The 20,798-nt window shown below is 33.6% G+C and overlaps 1 protein-coding gene across 1 annotated transcript in view; it reads right to left on the bottom strand.

The window, feature by feature from the left end:
• The window catches only part of LOC125657994 (uncharacterized), a 53,110-nt gene that overhangs the window by 20,882 nt on the left and 11,430 nt on the right, over positions 1-20,798 (bottom strand). Inside the window, exons 6-11 of the mRNA XM_048888988.2 lie at positions 20,178-20,326; positions 7,004-7,039; positions 6,039-6,080; positions 5,297-5,623; positions 2,259-2,447; positions 1,880-2,106 (exon numbers count right to left, since the gene is read on the bottom strand). Of these exons, the coding sequence (XP_048744945.2) occupies positions 1,880-2,106; positions 2,259-2,447; positions 5,297-5,623; positions 6,039-6,080; positions 7,004-7,039; positions 20,178-20,326 (970 nt within the window). The remainder of the gene's footprint in view (positions 1-1,879; positions 2,107-2,258; positions 2,448-5,296; positions 5,624-6,038; positions 6,081-7,003; positions 7,040-20,177; positions 20,327-20,798) is intronic.

The following is a 20,798-nucleotide window of genomic DNA, read 5'->3' as shown; positions in this document are numbered from 1 at the left end:
TTTCTGGATTTTTACAAACAATATTGATGAGAATATGCGAAATACAGATGGCGTTGCGTATGGCGGCCATGTAGCAATTTGGGGGGATTTTTCAATTACATTTTGGATGTCTACCTACCCACCAAATTTCATCAAGATGTGGTAACCTACGATTTGGACAGTATTGCACGATTTGTTTTGCTAGACAGGCTCTTAAGAACATATTTCATTTCATACTGTTGTTGAATACTACATTGTAGCTAAGATATTCAGAACTGGAATTTGTGTGCTCGATTTCACAGCCTTTGGGACAAGTGTTCGATACTTTTAACCAATACTCAGGTGACCGATAAGGCCTGTGGACCTCTTGTTATCTTTGTTATAGGTATAATTACACAATATACTGCACTTCTACAGGTATGAGTAAAAATTAAACAAGAGTCCCACGGGCCTTAACGGTCACCTGAGTACCATAGTTCACAGAGGGAGTTTTATATTTGCATATAAGCCCGAGTCTTTCGTGCACATGTTTATGATTTTTCAAAATACATACAATTCCTAATTAATGACAGAAGGAAAAATGGAAGTTTGAAGCATACAAACCATTCTATCATTTAAAAAAATGTGTTCATAGTATACTGCGATATTGGTCCTGCCCAGGGGCCTGAACCCTTGACCCATGAATTTCCCAACTTCGGAGAACTTTATGGACATCATAATCATGCATTTAGTTTTCCTCAGATATAGTTGGGAGTAGAGAACATTTTCTAAGATTTAATCCGTGTTCACTATACGGCCATATCGACCCCATCCATGGGTCTGAACCCGACCCAAGATTCGTGAATTTCACAACTTCGGTAGAGAGCTTCATGGACATCATAATCATGTATTCAGTTTTTCGCAGGTGTATATGAGAGTAGACATGATTTTGTAAGATTTAATCCAATTACAGAGGACAAAAAGATGGAAGTTTGAAGCATATAAATCATTTTAGCATTAAAAAAAAAAAGATTTTTCATTATGTGGGCATACTGGCCCTGCTCAAGGGCCTGTATACTTGGCCTAGGAGCCATGAATTTCACATTTTTGGTAAAGAGCTTCATGAACATCACAATCATGCATTTACCGTGGGGATCCGGGTTAGAATAGGTCCTCAGTACCCCTTGCTTGTCGTAAGTTGTGACTAAATGGGGCGGTCCTTCGGATGGGACTGAATAAACTGAGACCCCGTGTCACAACGGGTGTGGCACGATAAAGATCCCTCCCTGCTCAAACACCGTAAGCGCCTAGCATAGGTCTAAATATTGCAGACCTTCACCAGTATTGGTGACGTCTCCACATGAATGAAAGATTCTCCAGAAGGATGTCAAACAATATAAAATCAATCAATCAGTATTTAGTTTTTCTAAAATACACTTATATATGAAAGTAGAGAAGATTTTCTACGATTTTAATACATTTTCACCCTATGACCATATTGACCCTGCCTTAGGGCCTGAACCCCTGAGGCCATGAATTTCACAATCTTGATAGAGGGCTTCATGGACATCACAACCATGCATCTAGGTTTTCTTCCACGTGTGTAGTAGTAGACTAAGAGACGAAGAATTTTGAAAATATGGCTTTTTAAAGCATATTTGGCCCCGCCTATGGGGCAACAAGTGTAGTACAGTCATAAATTTCACAATTAATATTCCTCTTATGGTAGAAAAGCTTCATTCCAAAAATGGTAGCAATTGGCCTTATAGTTTCAAGAAGTTTAAAATGTAAAATTGTTAACGGACGATGGATAACATATGACGATGGACGAAGACCAATGGCAATAAGTCACCTGAGTAACTCGGGTGCCCTAAAAGATTTCAATTGTTCTAGGGTATTGACGATTATGTTTATGTTTTACCTGTGACAAAGAGTTCCACATAGAGCATAAATTTGAAGGAGGTATATTAGAACCCCTAATGCGATTCCAATATTGATGACATCGCTCAAGATCATCTACTTCCGTTTTCGAGCCTTTGTTTGGTTCATTGTCCCAGCCAAGTGCAGGTGGTGGAATGTTCAGAGAATGAACGATTTTACAAAGAAATCCAAACGAGAGGTCTTTAATAACAAAGGTCTGTTCCATAACTGAAATATGCAAACAAATACGAATATGTAATAATTGATCTTTGTGAGTTGCAATTCAGTCTATAGACGAAGGAACTAATTATCGGTGCATGAAGATCAGCAATACATTGTTTCTGACCATAGCTAGTTTCAAAGAGCATTAAATTCTCAACCTTTATCCAATTCCTTATTTTCCTCCTCATTTAGATTTTCTTTCAAAGATGTCATTACACTTTTTAGAAAGTCTACAAATTTTCCTGGCGTGTTGCAACACACAAAGTTACGGGTGGTAAGCAAAATCAGACACTGGGCAATGTCTTTAAGAACATCGATCTTCCCCTTCAGAATTCCAGAATTTTCACCTAAAAATAACAAATATCTGTGTGTAAATAATTGTAACAGACAATGTCGGATTTTAGTTTTACCTCTTGGTACCCCTACACATATTGGTCATCCCTATCTAATGTGATAGCAGGCATACAGGTAGAACATGAAATGATTGATATTCTTTTTTTTATTTTCAGAGCATTTCAGAAATTTATTAAGAACTCTAACAGATTTTAATCAAACCTAAAAATATATATTTTTTAAATGCATTTCATGCCTGATTATGTACTTACATGAACCTATACATATATATTGTATATTATCATAATTGTATATCATAACTATTATTATATTTTCTGTGACACGACAATCTTTATTTGTACATGTATAACATGATATGTTTTGTATACGAGTGAGGTTTTCTAAGTTGCTAGAACTTGTAACCAATCCCTTTGTATATTCATACAATAAATATTAATTGACACAAATTTTCTTTTGACCTTGCACTTTGATCCACTTTTTAAGAACTTTGACCTTGATCATATATTTTGATTGAAAGGAGAAAGGGCTTTGCTATTTCACAAACAAATAAATGCCTCATAACAAGACATTCATTTTGGTACCATAATTTTTAACCTAGTGACCATGAAAATTAACTTACTTTCCCAAAACGTTAACCTTGTCTACAATCTACAACTTTTGAACCAAAGAAAATACGGCTTTGCTATTTCACAAATACTCGTAGATGCCTCGTTATAATGCATTTCTTTGGGTACCAGACAATTGACCTTGCACTTTGACCTATATTTCAAAGAGTTTAACCTTAGCTATGTCTTTGACATAAATACTTTTGACCTCATGACCTGGACTTTGATCTACGTTTCAAAAACTTAACATTGGCCATATTTATGTAACTAAAGGGGAAAGGGCTTTGATATTTCATATATAGATGCCTGTGCCCTTGGACTTTGACTTACTTTTCAAAAATTTGAACTTTTCTCTATCTTTTGAACCAAAGAAAATAGGGCTTTGATATTTTACATATAGATGCTTCATTACAAGGCATTTCTTTTGATACCTAGATAGTTTGACATAGTGACCTTGAACTACTTTTCAAATAATTCAACCTTGGCTACATTTTTTGAATCATGGAGGATAAGGCTTTGACAGTCCACATATATATACCTCATGACCAGGCCTTTCTTCTGGTGCCAAGACCCTTGACATACTATTCAAAAGTGTATCTTTTGAAACAAGGGGGATAGGGCTTTGATATTTAATGTTTACAAACGTTTCCTGTGGTATCAAAACTTTTAATCTGCCTAATGCAGAAAAGTGAAGGCAATTTCAAGAAAAGAGTACATGACCAATTTGCCCCGTTCTGCTGCCCATGAGTGATTAATTCACAATTCTGACAGAGGTTAATTTGAACTGGATGTTTAGGTATAAGGCCACACCAATTTGTAAAATAGTTCTTCGGATTTTCAAACAAAAAAAGTGAGGCGAGAAGGCAAAATTATTTTACAAATATTATTTTTAATTTTGGCGATAAAAATTATGAGGCGAGCGAATACAGAAAATATAAATATTTTTAATTGAATTAAGTGTGATTTTAAAAAGCGGGTGCCTAAAAATAAAGATCTAAAATCAACAGATATCATTTGTTTACCACATAAACTTAAATATTTTTCAACTTTGTTTATATAGTTTACAATAAATAAGACGTATTTCAGGTTTCAAAGACTTATTTTCTCTATACCTAATACATGTACTTTGCAACATTAACTGATAAGGTCTTTTTGAAGAATTTTATTTCAGTTTCATTTCTACAAACTTTCGATTCAGAGATATGCATATTGCTAGGGACACATCCAGTGTTGACATTCATTGCAATCTCCATTGCATCGTTTTGAGCATTTTCTCGAATTTTGATAGGACATCACCAAACCTGTTGTGAATTTGTCGTTAACTGTCGGTTCAGTTTAAAATAGTCTTCGATCAGTACCCCTTGCTTGTTGTAAGAGGCGAATAAATGAGGCGGTCCTTCAGTTCAGATAGGACTACAAAAACTGAGATCCTTGTCACAGCAGGTGTGGCACGATAAAGATCCGTCAGTACCATAAGCGCTGAGCATAGGCCTAAATTGTGCAGCCCTTCACCGACAATGGTAACGTCTTCATGTGAGTGAAATATTCTCAAGAGAGACTTTAGTCAATATATAATCAAACAATCAATCGTACGCTGTCGATGCTCTTTAAATAGTGGCATCGAATAGCGCTTCAAAAGTTTCATCGGCTTCCAGTTCGATCCCAGCATAAGGAACAACTTCCAATCCAGTGTTATGAAGTATTGTACATATTAAGTTTGCTGTAAAAAGTCGAAAAAAAAAATTACGGATATTTTTTAACACGCGGGCGGATATTAATTTTTGATAATATTATAATTTGGATTTATTACAAATAGAAGCGGCGAATCCGACGAACTAGATTACAAATTGGCATGGCCTAAAGAAAGTATTACAAAAATAGTTGCTTTTATGTTCTCTAGAATGTAATTCAAAAATTCCTCTATGCTCATGTCCGTTATTAATTTTTAAGGGTTGATTGTTGGTTGGTTGTATAGTGTTTAACGTTTCCCTCGAGAATCTTTCACTCATGTGAAGTCGTGACCCATCTTCATACGAGTGACAGATTCTCAAGTGGGACGTTCTAATACCAAGGAGGCAAAAGAAAAACTTGAAAATGTTAAACGTTTTATAAACTATAATAGAAGACAGAGAGCATATGTTAAGTTCCCCTTGTCTTCCGCCGGTGGACTTTCAGATTTGTAGAAAAATAAAGTCTTCTGCTATCAATTTGGATTCAAGTCGTTAATAAATCTTTACCTTTGTAGACGCGAATTCGTCGCTCTGTGCTAGGGACTGGTCCTTCGGCATTTTCTACCAAAAGACGATAAAACCCATCCTCATCACTTCCGCAATCATTGATGATCAAACAGGGCACATACAGATTTATTCGACTGCCTCTGTACTTTTTCTGGGTAATATCAAGACTCTCCCACTCTCCGTTGTCAATTCTTTTTTGCCAGGCAACGCTCTGAACTTCAACAATAGATCTAATTTCTGCCAGCAGAACAATCGTATCTTTGGAATTTACTTTGATGCAATTTTGGCCAGGATGGATAATTTTTGCAGATGTCGCCCCTAGTGGAGCTGTGAAATGAACAAAGACATGAACGTCTACATTTATCATCACACTGTAACAAGTAGTGCTTATCAGTGCACTGTGTGAATAATGCAGTCGTTTGTGTTGATAATATATGGGAATAAAGGTGTTACAATGTGTAAGTAAAGTAGCTATTAAAGTGGTCCATGTGTAAATAAAGTATAATATATATATATATATATATATATATATATATATATATATATATATATACATGTAGCTGTCTCGCTTTGTAAATAAGGTAAGTACACTTTGCTTTGTGAATTATACTATGCGAACAAAGTAGTCCTCTGTAGGAATGAAGTAGTTTACATTGTAAATAATTATTAAGTAATAGTTCATCTTGAGAATACGGGACACTTTGTGAATAAGGTAATACAGAAAAGGCACTAAAGATCAAACCTATCCACTGCGTAGTCACCGAAGTCTGGCTCTTCTGGGTTTCTGGAATAAGATATAATCGTGTAATTATCCATTTTAGATACTAGCGATATGCATCAAAGAGGAATTACATGATGCTTTAGCATAACATGGCATATTTCTCATAATTTGAGCATGGCAATAAAGTATTTAAAAAGTTGAATTGGAAAAGCGTGACTAAAACAGAATTTTACATGGAAATGGTAAAGTAAATACAGCAAAAATAGAATTATAATTGTGTGAACTTCTACCGCTATTTTTGTCTCGTGGATTCTGTTGATGCAGTCACAATGACACAGACCTGTGTACATCGTCTGTAATTATATCCCATTACAATGGTGACTTTTTTAAATACCACAAAGCTACTATAAGTCTTACCTCGCTTTACTTAATAATAGCATTACTTTTCTATTTCAGCTTCAAATTTTTCCGTAAATAATATCACATTTCGATTATGTAATTTGGATCTATATTTCATAAATCTTCGACTCTTACTAGTTAGACATTGGAATTATTATTTTTTTTACCCTTAACCTAAATCCATTGAAGACACTGCCTTACTTTTCTGGTAATTTCCCGAATATAAAATATGTATCGACTGATTCAATTAATTTTGCAGAGCTTATTGATTTACCATGTACTAACTATAAATGAAATATATATATTCATCGATTTTAATTCTGATTATCCCACGGGGGGGATTCACTTTGCTACATCTGTAGTATTTGTTTGTTTTACTGAAGTAGTATTGTTCAAGAACTTGTTCGAAATGTTGCATAATAAAATCAAAGTAAAGTTAATACAAGAAGAAAAATATGGTTCACACTTTTTTTCACGAAAGTCAAAAGCTTTTAATCTTAGCATGACTACTGTGCACTGACTTTTAATTGACAAGTATTCATTTATTATCATCATCATTAAACGTTATCGTAATATTAAATGCTTACCAATTAATGCCTCCATTGATGCCTTTTCTTCATTCACTTTAAAGAAAATAAATCATTAGAATGCTATTACATCTAACTGCTATAAATATAAAAGAAAATTAAGATGACAACATTCAATGTTATGTTTTAAAATATTTTGTTGTGTAGTTTGATACCAGTGTTTATAAAATAATTGAGCAAATTGTGATATAAATACAAAACTAAATATAAATTCTACATTCATCTTACTATTAACGAAAACATTTAAAGTTTCTACGAAACGACTTCAATACTCTGTTATGAATTCTGTCGAAGATTATGCCAGACGATGGGCTAAATATGAAAAAGAAGAACTTTATACTTTGTCAGAAATAAACAAAAAATATATGCTGGAGTTTCTTCATTGACAATATCTTCATTGTCTTTGGTGATCAGGTCTTCCAACAGTCTGTTTGAATTTTCATGGGCACGAATTGTGCTCCTTTGTTAGCTTACCTGTTTTTATATCCTTATAAAGCAGAGTTTATTAAAAAAAAACAAACGTCTACATGAAAAGAGACAAATCTGTAGATATATGTAAATGTCAAGTTGGAGGCCACAGCAAGAGAGTGTTTCTTCTCATGTAGAAGCTTTTAAATAAATTATGCCTCAAGTCAGCCAATGAAGGAGCACAATTCGTGTCCATGGGAATCCCAACAGACTGTTGGAAGACTTGATCACCAAAGACTACGTATAAATTGTCAATTAGGAACTCCAGCATATTTTTTTAAATTTCAACTTTAGAGTATTTGTGCGTAGAGCCAGAGTGGTGTTTAAGAAATGTTTTGGATGACTGATCACTAGATATGAATATCTCCATGTTCCGTTTTTATTGAAGAAGCAAGTGTCTGTGATGTCAAAAGGTCTAGTGTTTCTGTGCTACTGTGAGGAATAGTTGTGTAAAATATTGAAACGGCCTACTTTTTTATTTTGTTAATTTGGGAAAAGTTTTGTGGTTTCAAATTTATTGAAAGTTCTTTGGATTTTTTTTAAGAATACGTTTGAAGTTTCTCAATCACTTCAGTTAATATTTTGGTGACGAACAAAGATCGGAGCTTGGTAAAACATTTACTGGATCCGGCAATGTATCTCTGTAAGGTTTTATGTGAGGCTTAGGAATCCAGTATAGGTACGTTAAAGCTGACATGAATTAATAAATATAGTATAATTCTATATGTCCGCCATATTTCTCTGCTTATCCGCCATATTAGTTGGATATTTTATTGTTATTTGTATCAGGGTTCGCATGGTATATAAGGGGACGAGTTTTGCTACACTTCACTTCACATCAGTGTCTTCGACTTACCTATACGGGTAGCTTCGACAGGTAACAAGTACATCTCCGATACTAATTTATAGGACATCAGGAAGAAATGAAATCATGTTTTGAAACACCACGCAGTGCTCAAAATTACAATAAACATATCGTACAGTAGTAAATCATTCTAAAAGCTTTGGATAAATAAATATAGAATGCCTTTTCTTTACGTGAATGTGCGTACATTTGCAATAAATATGTCAAAACTATACAAAAACGCGGAGAAATATTTCATCTATTATCTATTGATGTATGCTCGCCATGAAAAAGCATCGAATGCGGACGACTATTTACCTGGGTCTACTCATAATATCTGTAAAGGACCGCAGATGTACGTGTATACTTGTCGAAAATACTCAAAGTAGTAGTAAAACAGATCGGTAAAGTTGGCTACTAGTAACCAGCTACTAGTAACTGACTACTTAAAAAGAGAAAAGTTGGCTACTAGTAGCCAGCTACTTGAACCAGGAAAAGTTAGCTACTAGTAGCCAGTTACTAGTAGTCAGCTACTAAAAGTAAGAAAAGTTAGCTACTCGTAGCCACCAACTACAAAATATAAAAGTTATAATTACTGATAGCTCGCTACCAGATAAAGGTTAATGAGTTTGAAAATTATTATCTATCAGATTTATTTCTAAAGAGGACGAGGAGTCGTATGATATTTAATGTTCAATTGTCCCCAGTTACATAACGTTGCAATGCAAAATATGATTAAACTTTTTCAACTGAGTGTTTACTTTAAAAGTGATACGGATTGAATTCAGACCTTCAATCATTTGATATACATCCATTTTGAGATATCTGCTACTTTTACAATTTGATTCGAGTTACCCTGAAATTTCAACATAAGTGTGAATACCGTAAGAAACTTTATGTTTGACTTTATGTTTGTATTAGATATCTGACGAATTTACGACTATACATATGGTAAGAAGTGATACATGCTGTTTTGGTACGCCACGAATTTTCAGATATCGCTCTTTAGGAAATCAGTTACATATACATTTTGATTATCGGTACAATGAAATTTCAAGATCCGTGTGAATACCATAAGGAACTCCGTATTTATATCATATATTTAACTAACTTACTACGATACGTATGGCGAGTAGTGATATTGGGTATTGTGATGTCATCAATTTTCAGATATCACCCTTAAGGAAGTCAGCTACATATACCTTTTGATGGCAGGTAAACTGAAATTTCAAGTTTTTCGCAAATATCTTAAGGAACTCTGAGTTTGTATTAGATATCTGACTAATTTACAATTATCAAAGTGAAGAAGAGTGATATTAGGTATTTTGACATGCCATAAATTTCCAGATATCACGTTTGAGGAAGTCAGCTACTTATACCTTGTGTTCCTGGAAAGCTGAAATTTCAAGTTTTTCATAAATATCTTAAAGAACTCTGTGTTTGTATTAGATATCTGACTAATTTACAACTATCCATGTGAAGTGGAGTGGTACTAGGTATCTTGATATGCCATCAATTTTCAGATATCACCCTTAAGGAAGTTCGCTACTTATACATTTTGATTGCAGCTAACCTGAAATTTCAAGTTTCTCATAAATATCTTAAAGAACTCCTTGTTTGTATTAGATATCTGACTAATTTACAACTATCCACATGAAGAAGACTGATATTAGTTATCTTGATATGCCATCAATTTTCAGATATCACCCTTAAGGAAGTCAGCTACATGTACATTTTGATGGCAGGTAAACTGAAATTTCAAGTTTTTTGCAAATATCTTAAAGAACTCCTTGTTTGTATTAGATATCTGACTAATTTACAACTATCCATGTGAAGTGGAATGGTATTATGTATCTTGATATGCCATCAATTTTGAGATATCACACTTAAGGAAGTCAGCTACTTATACCTTTTGATTGCAGCTAACCTGAAATTTCAAGTTTTTCATAAATATCTTAAAGAACTCCTTGTTTGTATTAGATATCTGACTAATTTACAACTATCCATGTGAAGTGGAGTGGTATTAGGTATCTTGATATACCATCAATTTTCAGATATCACCCTTAAGGAAGTCAGCTACTTATACCTTTTGATTGCAAGTAACATGAAATTTCAAGTTTTCTACCAATATTTTAAGGAGTTCCTTGTTTGTATTAGATATCTGACTAATTTACAATTATCAATGTGAAGAAGACTGATATTAGGTATCTTGATATGCCATAAGTTTCCAGATATCACGTTTAAGGAAGTCAGCTACTTATACCTTTTGATTTCTGGTATCCTGAAATTTTAAGTTTTTCATAAATATCTTAAAGAACTCCTTGTTTGTATTAGATATCTGACTAATTTACAACTGTCCATGTGAAGTGGAATGGTATTGTGTATCTTGATATGCCATCAATTTTGAGATATCACACTTAAGGAAGTCAGCTACTTATACCTTTTGATTGCAGCTAACCTGAAATTTCAAGTTTTTCATAAATATCTTAAAGAACTCCTTGTTTGTATTAGATATCTGACTAATTTACAACTATCCATGTGAAGTGGAGTGGTATTAGGTATCTTGATATACCATCAATTTTCAGATATCACCCTTAAGGAAGTCAGCTACTTATACCTTTTGATTGCAAGTAACATGAAATTTCAAGTTTTCTACCAATATTTTAAGGAGTTCCTTGTTTGTATTAGATATCTGACTAATTTACAATTATCAATGTGAAGAAGACTGATATTAGGTATCTTGATATGCCATAAGTTTCCAGATATCACGTTTAAGGAAGTCAGCTACTTATACCTTTTGATTTCTGGTATCCTGAAATTTTAAGTTTTTCATAAATATCTTAAAGAACTCCTTGTTTGTATTAGATATCTGACTAATTTACAACTGTCCATGTGAAGTGGAATGGTATTGTGTATCTTGATATGCCATCAATTTTGAGATATCACACTTAAGGAAGTCAGCTACTTATACCTTTTGATTCCAGCTAACCTGAAATTTCAAGTTTTCCATAAACATCTTAAAGATCCCCTTGTTTGTATTAGATATCTGACTAATTTACAACTATCCATGTGAAGTGGAATGGTATTAAGTATATTGATATGCCATCAATTTTCAGATAGATATGTTAGATATCTGACTAATTTATCTTTGCCGATATTACAGGGCTTTATATGAAGTGTCTTGATATGCAATCAATTTTCAGATATCATGTTGGACGAAGTCAGCTACTGATAGCTTTTCATTCCAGACATCCTGAAATTTAATGTGTTTTGTATATAGCTTAAGGAACTCTGTGTTTCTGTTAGATATCTGACTAGTAAACTACTATCCACGTGAAGAGGTATGGTAATAGGTATCAAGATACCTAATATCACTCCTCTTCACGTAGATGGTTGTAAGTTAGTCAGATATCTCATACAAATGCAGAGTTCCTCAAGATATTTACGGAAAACTTCAAATTTCAAGTTACTTAGAATCAAAAAGTATACAAGTAGCTGACTTCCTTAAGGGTGATATCTGAAAATCAATTGTATATCAAGATACGTAATATCACTCTTCTTTATGTGGATAGTTGTAAGTTAGTCAGATATCTAATACAAAAGCAGAATTACTTAAGATATTTATGAAAAAGTTAAAATTTCAGGTGTCGAGGAATTAAAAGGTATAAGTAGCTGACTTCCTAAATTGTGATATCTGAAAATTCATGGCATATCAAGATCCCTAATATCACTCCTCTTCACGTGGATAGTTGGAACTTAGTCAGATATCGAATACAAACGCAGAGTTTCTTAAGATATTAACGAAAAACTTCAAATTTTAGGTTACTTGCAATCAAAAGGTATAAGTAGCTGACTTCCTTAAGCGTGATATCTCAAAATTGATGGCATATCAAGATACCTAATGTAACTCCTTGTCATATGTTTACTGGTATATTAATACGATATCTAATAAAAACACAGACTTCCTTAGAATATTTGCTAAAACCTTTAAATCTTATGCTTCTTGGAATCAAAAGGTATAAGTAGCTGACTTTCTTAAGCGTGATATCTGAAAATTGGTGGTATATTAAGATACTTAATCTCATTCCTTGTCGTATGTAAGATGGTAAATTAATGAGATTTATAAAACAAAGACAGAGTTCCTTAAGATATTTGCGAAAAGCCTGAAATTTTAGGCTACACGTATTCAAAAGGTATAAGTAGCTGACTTCCTTTTGGTTGATATCTGAAAATTGATGGCATATCAATATACCTACTATTCCTATTCACGTGGATATTTGTAAATTAGTCAGATATCTAATACAAACACAGAGTTCCTTAAGATATTTATGAAAAACTTGAAATTTCAGGTTACCTGGAATCAAAAGGTATAAGTAGCGGACTTCCTTAAGGGTGATATCTGAAAATTGATGGCATATCAAGATACCTAGTACCACTCCACTTCACATGGATAGTTGTAAATTAGTCAGATATCTAATACAAACAGAGTTCTTTAAGATATTTATGAAAAACTTGAAATTTCAGCTTTCCAGGAACAAAAGGTATAAGTAGCTGACTTCCTTAAGCGTGATATCTGGAAATTTATGGCATGTCAAAATACCTAATATCACTCTTCTTCACTTTGATAATTGTAAATTAGTCAGATATCTAATACAAACTCATGAGTTTCTTAAGATATTTGCGAAAAACTTGAAATTTCAGTTTACCTGCCATCAAAAGGTATATGTAGCTGACTTCCTTAAGGGTGATATCTGAAAATTGATGACATGTCACAATACCCAATATCACTACTCGCCATACGTATCGTAGTAAGTTAGTTAAATATATGATATAAATACGGAGTTCCTTATGGTATTCACACGGATCTTGAAATTTCATTTTACCGGTAATCAAAATGTATAAGTAACTGATTTCCTAAAGAGCGATATCTGAAAATTCGTGGCGTACCAAAACAGCATGTATCACTTCTTGCCATATGTATAGTCGTAAATTCGTCAGATATCTAATATAAACATAAAGTTTCTTACGGTATTCACACTTATGTTGAAATTTCAGGGTAACTCGAATCAAATTGTAAAAGTAGCAGATATCTCAAAATGGATGGTATATCAAATGATTGAAGGTCTGAATTCAATCCGTGTCACTTTTAAAGTAAACACTCAGTTGAAAAAGTGTATTCGTATTTTGCATTGCAACGTTATGTAATTGGGGATAATTGAGCATTAAATTTCATACGACTCCTCGTCCTCTTTAGAAATAAATCTGATAGATAATAATTTTCAAACTCATTAATCTTTATCTGGTAGCGAGCTATCAGTAATTATAACTTTTATATTTTGTAGTAGCTGGCTACGAGTAGCTAACTTTTCTTACTTTTAGTAGCTGGCTACTAGTAACTGGCTACTAGTAGCTAACTTTTCCTGGTTCAAGTAGCTGGCTACTAGTAGCCAACTTTTCTCCTTTTAAGTAGCCAGTTACTAGTAGCTGGTTACTAGTAGCCAACTTTACCGATCTTAGTAAAACTCCCTTTATTAGCATAATCCATGAAACAAAACGATACACTCCATTTGTATTCCAACAGTAAACAACATTGTCCATTGTACAGACTGCGACACACTTAGCCCGTGCCGATCAGCTATCTTCAATCAGGGGAAGTATCAGAGTAGAATATTTACCCTGTATTGTGCATGAATCCTTATATCGTATTATTTACTGGTCAGAGTATTGCAGATTTATAAATCAGGAAATCATTTAGGTACATAAATTGTTAGTGCATAGATAATTTGCATATACAATACTGTACGAGTGTATGGGATGAGAGAGAGAGACAGAGAGAGAGAGAGAGAGAGAGAGAGAGAGAGAGAGAGAGAGAGATTCAAACGATGATCTTGTAATAATCGCGCTCTTATTAAGACAAATGGTATCGTTAATTCAATATAAGAGAACAGTAACTCAATATTGCTCTCTTTAATTGATAATACAGATTTATTTGATTCATTTAAAGGATGCAATAATTAAAAATTAAACATATCTTTAAATAATGTTATTTTCAATTGCTTCATTTTATGCTAATTTGGCGCTCAATAGATCTTATATATCTATGCCATTTTGCGTTATTACATTCTGCGTTGAACTCAACGTAAATTGTATTAATGCAAAATGTAATAATTGAGTTTATTATACTTTCATGTAAAATACTCGAACCTGATTGGTCGAGAAGCATTTGAAAAAAACATATTGTTACCCTCTGAGAACAGAAAACACGCGACCCAGGGTGATAGTATCTAGCAACGGGTAACAGTACTTGACAACGGGTGATATTATAAAAAATTATCACATGCGTCAAATTTATGCGCGTACGGTTCGCCGTAGATTGCTAGGCGACGTCGTTTGAGCGTTTGTAATAAACGCGAGTACCCGCATCGAAATACGAAATATCGCACGACAGTGATTGATCAAATGTCAACAGACGTAAGTTTTTCTGCTTTCCAGTTTACATAGTATAATAAAACAAATATTGCATGTATTTGAGGGTAACATTGAAATTTTCACCCCTCGAGAAACCATTGTCAACATCGGCTACGCCTCGGTTGACAATGGTTTTCTCGGGGTGAAAATTTTCAATGTTACCCTCAAATACATGCAATATTTATATATTATCATATGCGTCGTTATCAAGCAAATTGAATCAAGGGGAAGGGACAAGAGTGTCTGTTCCCCACCTTTGATAACAATATCCATTTTTTGTTATTTTGTAATGCAAATAAGAGATATATTGGGTGACAACCCCCCACCCCTAACTTGACCCCAGCTTGAAAGTTCTTATATAATAGTAGAAGACACACACCACCACCAATTAAGAAAATGAAGATATTATTAAGCACTCAGAGTAGAGGACTTTAACCATCCCATCCCACCCCCAACGATGGAAGAAAATGAAGTGTAGGGGGAAATTATTGAGGCAGTCAAAGTAGAAGACTCTTTTAATCCTTCACCCCACATTAGGACTTTGAACATCGGATAAAACATCTTGGTTTGTTGGGGGGGGGGTTGATTTTATTGTGTTTTCGTTTCAACTTTTTAAATTATTATTTTGAATGGCAAGAAATTTTTAAGAATGCAATTTTCCTTTTTTTTTTCTTCCTGTTGTACCCCCCCCCCCCCCCCATGAAAAATGACGATACATGTCTGGTTATTACATGTACATTTGCTTTTCAACACATGCATGCATACTAATTGTATGGTATAGAATTGCATCCTTTAGCAAGTTTTCCTTCATTTACACAGTGTAAGGAATGGTAAACCAAAATCACAAAACAAAATGCATAAAGGCTAAGATAGTTTTAAGGTAACTCCATACTCGCAGTTTTATCTGATACAAGTTTAAAATGTGTATTTATTTCCATTCATTAAAGTTAAAACTAACAAATTATCAAATAAAATACATAGGTCATCACACTTTTTAAGATGTAAGACGTACATAAACAGAATACTATATCACCGTCAGAAAATTGCAATTTTCCTTAAACAGTGTTATCAAAATTCCATACAAACTGGTTATGGCGATATAATAGCATTCATAACAATTTCATGAAACTGTATCTTCACAAAAATGTACAAAATGTCTGTAAAAAATACAGAAAATCGTCGCATAATAGACTTGATAAAGAAATTAATAGAAACTGAGTGATTGCCCTTGGATTCAATATTTTGAAACGTATCATTGATTATTCATCTATAACTTAGACTTTTGAAATATTTTATTTTTAACAAGATTTTTTTACAATAACTATAGGAAAAGACTCCAACAAAATTTATGTTCGTATCATACATAAATCATAAATAAATCATTGATTTTGCAAAATCTGATGACATCACAGGAGGGTGGAGTTACTTTAAGCGTAGGAACTTCATTCACGAATACATAAATACATGTATTCAGAAAAATCGCATGCATGCATTGCAGGACTATAGCATTAAATGTGTTTTAACGTTTCTGTAACATACCATAATGATTACTTTCAGGCTTGAGTGTAATTTATTCATAAATATTTTCATGTCGTAGATCTGGCGCAATGGATATATTCTGAAAATAGACATACCGCTGTACGTCGAAATTTCAAATTCAATGTATTCGATAAGATTTTAGTATTCATAAATCAGTAAAATTCGTGTTGAGGTTTTATTTGATATGATACAGTGTCAATCTACTGTAATGCATTAGTAGGATATGCAAAAGGTAAGAGTATAAACATTTTCTAGTATCAATATCTATATGATCACGAAAAAACATAATTTATATCCGGATTCATATGCCGATTTAGATATCAATAAAAACAAAGCTGCATAGTTTGGGGGAGGGGGTTCTAATGAGTCTGATGAAATTAAAAGAAGGAACCCCACATTTGCATTCAAACTAGATGTACTTCAAAATGAATTCATTTCTGCTCTGACTGAAAGCATGATTCTAAATTCGGGAACGAATCTTGCATACAAAATAATTAATTACTAGGGGAACACATAAGTTCGAGCTCCTTTGGAATTTAATGAAATGCAGATATGCACCTTTCTTTCAACAAGAATTGATATGTTGTTTCAGGCACGTATACAGGAGGTTGGGGTGGGCAGGGAGGCTGGGCTGGTCTGCTCTCCCCACTTTTTTGACAATTTACTTTTTCCGTTATTCTAACATACAAAGTCAGTATTTTCTACATGCACAGTTTAAACTAATATTTTTCTTTAAATTTGTAATGAATTCAATTATAAGTATCAACTGCAAGTTTTCAATATATTGTCAATCACAATTTTTTAATGCTTGTAAGCTTACCATTATATCAGTGATCAATTTTCTTTCCTTCTGTGAAATGATATATTGTACATCGAAGTAGGACAGTCTCTCTCTCTCTCTCTCTCTCTCTCTCTCTCCTGTTCAATCAATGAATATGGACATGCAGAGACCGTAAATAATTATGTGGTTCCCAAAGAGACAATAAAACTATATATTCGTTTATACATTTCCTTTTATATGTGTCTTTGTGTAATCAACTGTTTATTATGGATTGCAAATGTAATACCCGCATTTTCAAACAGATGTATATTTTCGATCATTATTCCCTTATTTGTACATCCAAGTTTGTATATGATCATCGATAAATTTTGAATTGAGCACGCAATATATCCAACCAGATGCTCAGTGTATATGATTAGATTCCCGATTTCTATAAACTGCAAAACCTCGACCAGACAAGCATTCAATACAGGAAAAAATTTCGACTCTGACATCTCCCCTGATTGAAGACACCCTGCTTGGCACGGGTGAAGTGTGTCGCAGTCTGTATAATGGAATAACAACGTGTTGTAAAGTTCTAACGAGATACAAATGGAGTTTATCATTTTGTTTCGTGGATTTATCAGAATAAAGAGAATCTAATATTTTCGGTAAGTGCAAATCTCCGATACCTGTTGAATAGACGTCCGTATTTGATACGTTTTTTGTTTTTTGTTTTTTTTGTTTTTGTTTTTTTTTTTTAGCGAATATGCCATGTGCATTACATATTATGCATATGGCATGGACCTGTACATTGCAAGAATTGATATAAATAATATATCTTATGCTCTTTGCTTATTCCATTCTATCAGTATGTAATTGGCAAATGATTTATCCGCATTTATTTCATAAGAAACTGCAAATACTTGCATGCACTTGCAAGTATGCAAGAAAAGCTTTTTTTGCATTTTTTTCTAAATTATCTAATCTTTCGGAATGTTGCATTTGTATACAATAAATATATTGTAATTTTGAGCAAAGCATAATTTTTTAAAATATGAATTTATTTGTTTCGCATTCCCAATATATTACTATCGGAGATGTGCACTGGTCGAGGCCACCTAGAAAAATCACTCAGGTGTGACAATCACATTTGGGGTATATACGGGTAGAGTAAATTAGGCTACCTGAGAGAAATATGGCGGATAAGATGAGAAAGGTGTACGTATTTATTAATTCATGTCACACACACACACACACACACACACACACACACACATATATATATATATATTCGTCCCATTGATGACTGGGATATTAAATGTGTTAAAAACGGAAGCGTGATTGTGAAGAATTTCATCTTTTGAAAGGATAGTTGGAGTATAAGTAGAATTACCAAACGTGGAAATAAAGCGAAGTTCGTTTAAAACACAGTAGTAATGAAGAGCCTTACAAACAAAGACAATGCTGTTACAAGCCTTGTCAGCTGGAACCAAAATATACACCATGTATTCATGTAACCTATCTTAATCATTTTATCACTTTTAGTTTATTAAACGCAGGATAGATGGCACGCACTTTTGCTTTATTCCTCATACTTTTTATCCATTCTGACAAGGTGTCAAGTTCTTCCTGTTCATACGCGTTTAGCCCATTATCTGGCATAATCTTCGACAGAATTCATAATAGAGATAAGTTCTGTCGCCAATTGAAAGATCAGGGCTCTCTGAATTTAGGACATTTTAAAATAAGTGATCTGAGGTCGCCATTTTTAACTATCTCGACATCACTAGTAAGGACATGTCCAGCTGGACTATAGTTCAAAGAAGAACAAAACACATAGGTGGATTATGAACAAGTTGTCTATATCTAGGCACTGTAAAGTTTGTAATTAAGAGGTTTGGATGTGATAATACAAGTTTATTTGTAGGAAATACATGGTGTAGACTTGAAATTGAAATACGATGAAAGACAAGACTGAACTTTTTTTTATGACGGAGACCGTTGCTTATGTTGACTTGAATGTAATATTAAAGGAATAGATGCTATTCCTTTAATATTACATTCAAGTTGAAGGAACTGGCGGTATGATTCGGAAGGATTATTATCCATAACCCGCGGTGGTTTAAAGAGCTTCTGATGGGCAACATCCAAAATAATAGAGTTCAGTCTGTACATGTATTCTGGTGTTGAAAAATCCAAGTATGGACTAGCTTTGGCTTCTTCTGATAAGGTATTTAAAATTTTCAATGCAACAGTAAAATTTTGTGCCAATATGTGGACCTAATAGTCTGTTGACATAAGGTGAAAGTGAATCAAGTGTGACATGGGTATATTTGGTCTGTTGTATAACTGCGTTTACGTCTTTGTTTATTTGTAAAAGTCCCATCACATTTACGTTATTTCCATATGGACTAGTCAGATTCCATACATTATCTACGTTGTCGTTACACCCATATGAAAATGCAGTGCCTAGTGTCCTGATTGAGTGATTTTCTCGTTGTCTACGAAAAGGGGTACTTAATGTCGGGTTGTTGGTATGATGGTATTTTTTCTAGTAATTTTATCCTCATGGACAAAATGATCTAGGGTATTGAGAAGTTTATAGAGAAGTTGATGACCTCCACTACTCCATTTTGTATCATTACGGTTCTTGAAAAGATTTTCAGCAAAAACCCGATAAACTCCCATGTAAAAATTTTCGCACTTTTGTGGCCCTGTAGTTCTTGAGCAGAAGCTTGGAGTTGGGGAATATGTTCCAGTATGCATTCTTATGTAAAACCCCTATCGTGGTATCGGATATCATGTGCAAACATGCTTAAATTTATACTAAATAAAGAAATTTTACATTTATTTATTTAAAATCACTTTGACCCTAGGGTGCTTTGCAGCAGGTCTGCTTGAAATTAGTCTTGTATTTCTTGAGAAGAAGACAAAAATGTAAAAATGTACATCAGAGAGACAGAACTCCGATCAGAGCTTTTTCAACTCAGTTGAGATGAAAACTTCTTTCTAATCGCCAACCATATATTGAAGGCGATAGAAATACATGTAAACTTAATACAACATTTGTGAATATTTATGATATAAAATACCTTGATATGTCTTGCGATTTCGTCGTTTCCGATATCGCTTACAATAAAACAGCACAGCCAATGCGAACACTATGAGAAATACAGCCCCTGATACACAGCCTATAACAATGTTTGTCGTTTCATTGGCAGACTGTGGTGTTGGTCGACTACTGAAAAAAACCCACAATTTCCAACGAATTAAAAATGTTGCCAATTTTCCTTTTTTTACATCAGACATGATTTTTAGAGGTAATGCTATTGGCATACAAAACAGAATAAAACATTTAGTGAAAAGAACATGAATAAAAGCACATGATCAATATAAATTGCATCTCATATATGTTGTGGTTGTATGTAAGTTTGTTTGAGTTCTATCTAATTATCAGCGGTTTCACTTGGTATTGTACTCGGTAGCCTTACATTGTATATTAACATAACAACTAAACAAAGTCTCTTTGGAAACAGAGATTTTGAAATTTGATTTGTTTTTGTATGTCGAGAATTTGGATACATTTACTAATCCAAAAAATAAAATATAGTGTCTCTTGTTGTCCGTCCAAGGGTAATTTTGGTAGACAACCCCTTAGGCCAACAGCACTTTTTATGACGTCTTTAAATTCATAAAAATCAATGCATGCAATT

This window comes from Ostrea edulis, chromosome 9 (assembly GCF_947568905.1).
Source record: "Ostrea edulis chromosome 9, xbOstEdul1.1, whole genome shotgun sequence".
NCBI classification, from domain to species: domain Eukaryota; kingdom Metazoa; phylum Mollusca; class Bivalvia; order Ostreida; family Ostreidae; genus Ostrea; species Ostrea edulis.
This window is presented reverse-complemented; position numbering and strand designations above follow the sequence as displayed.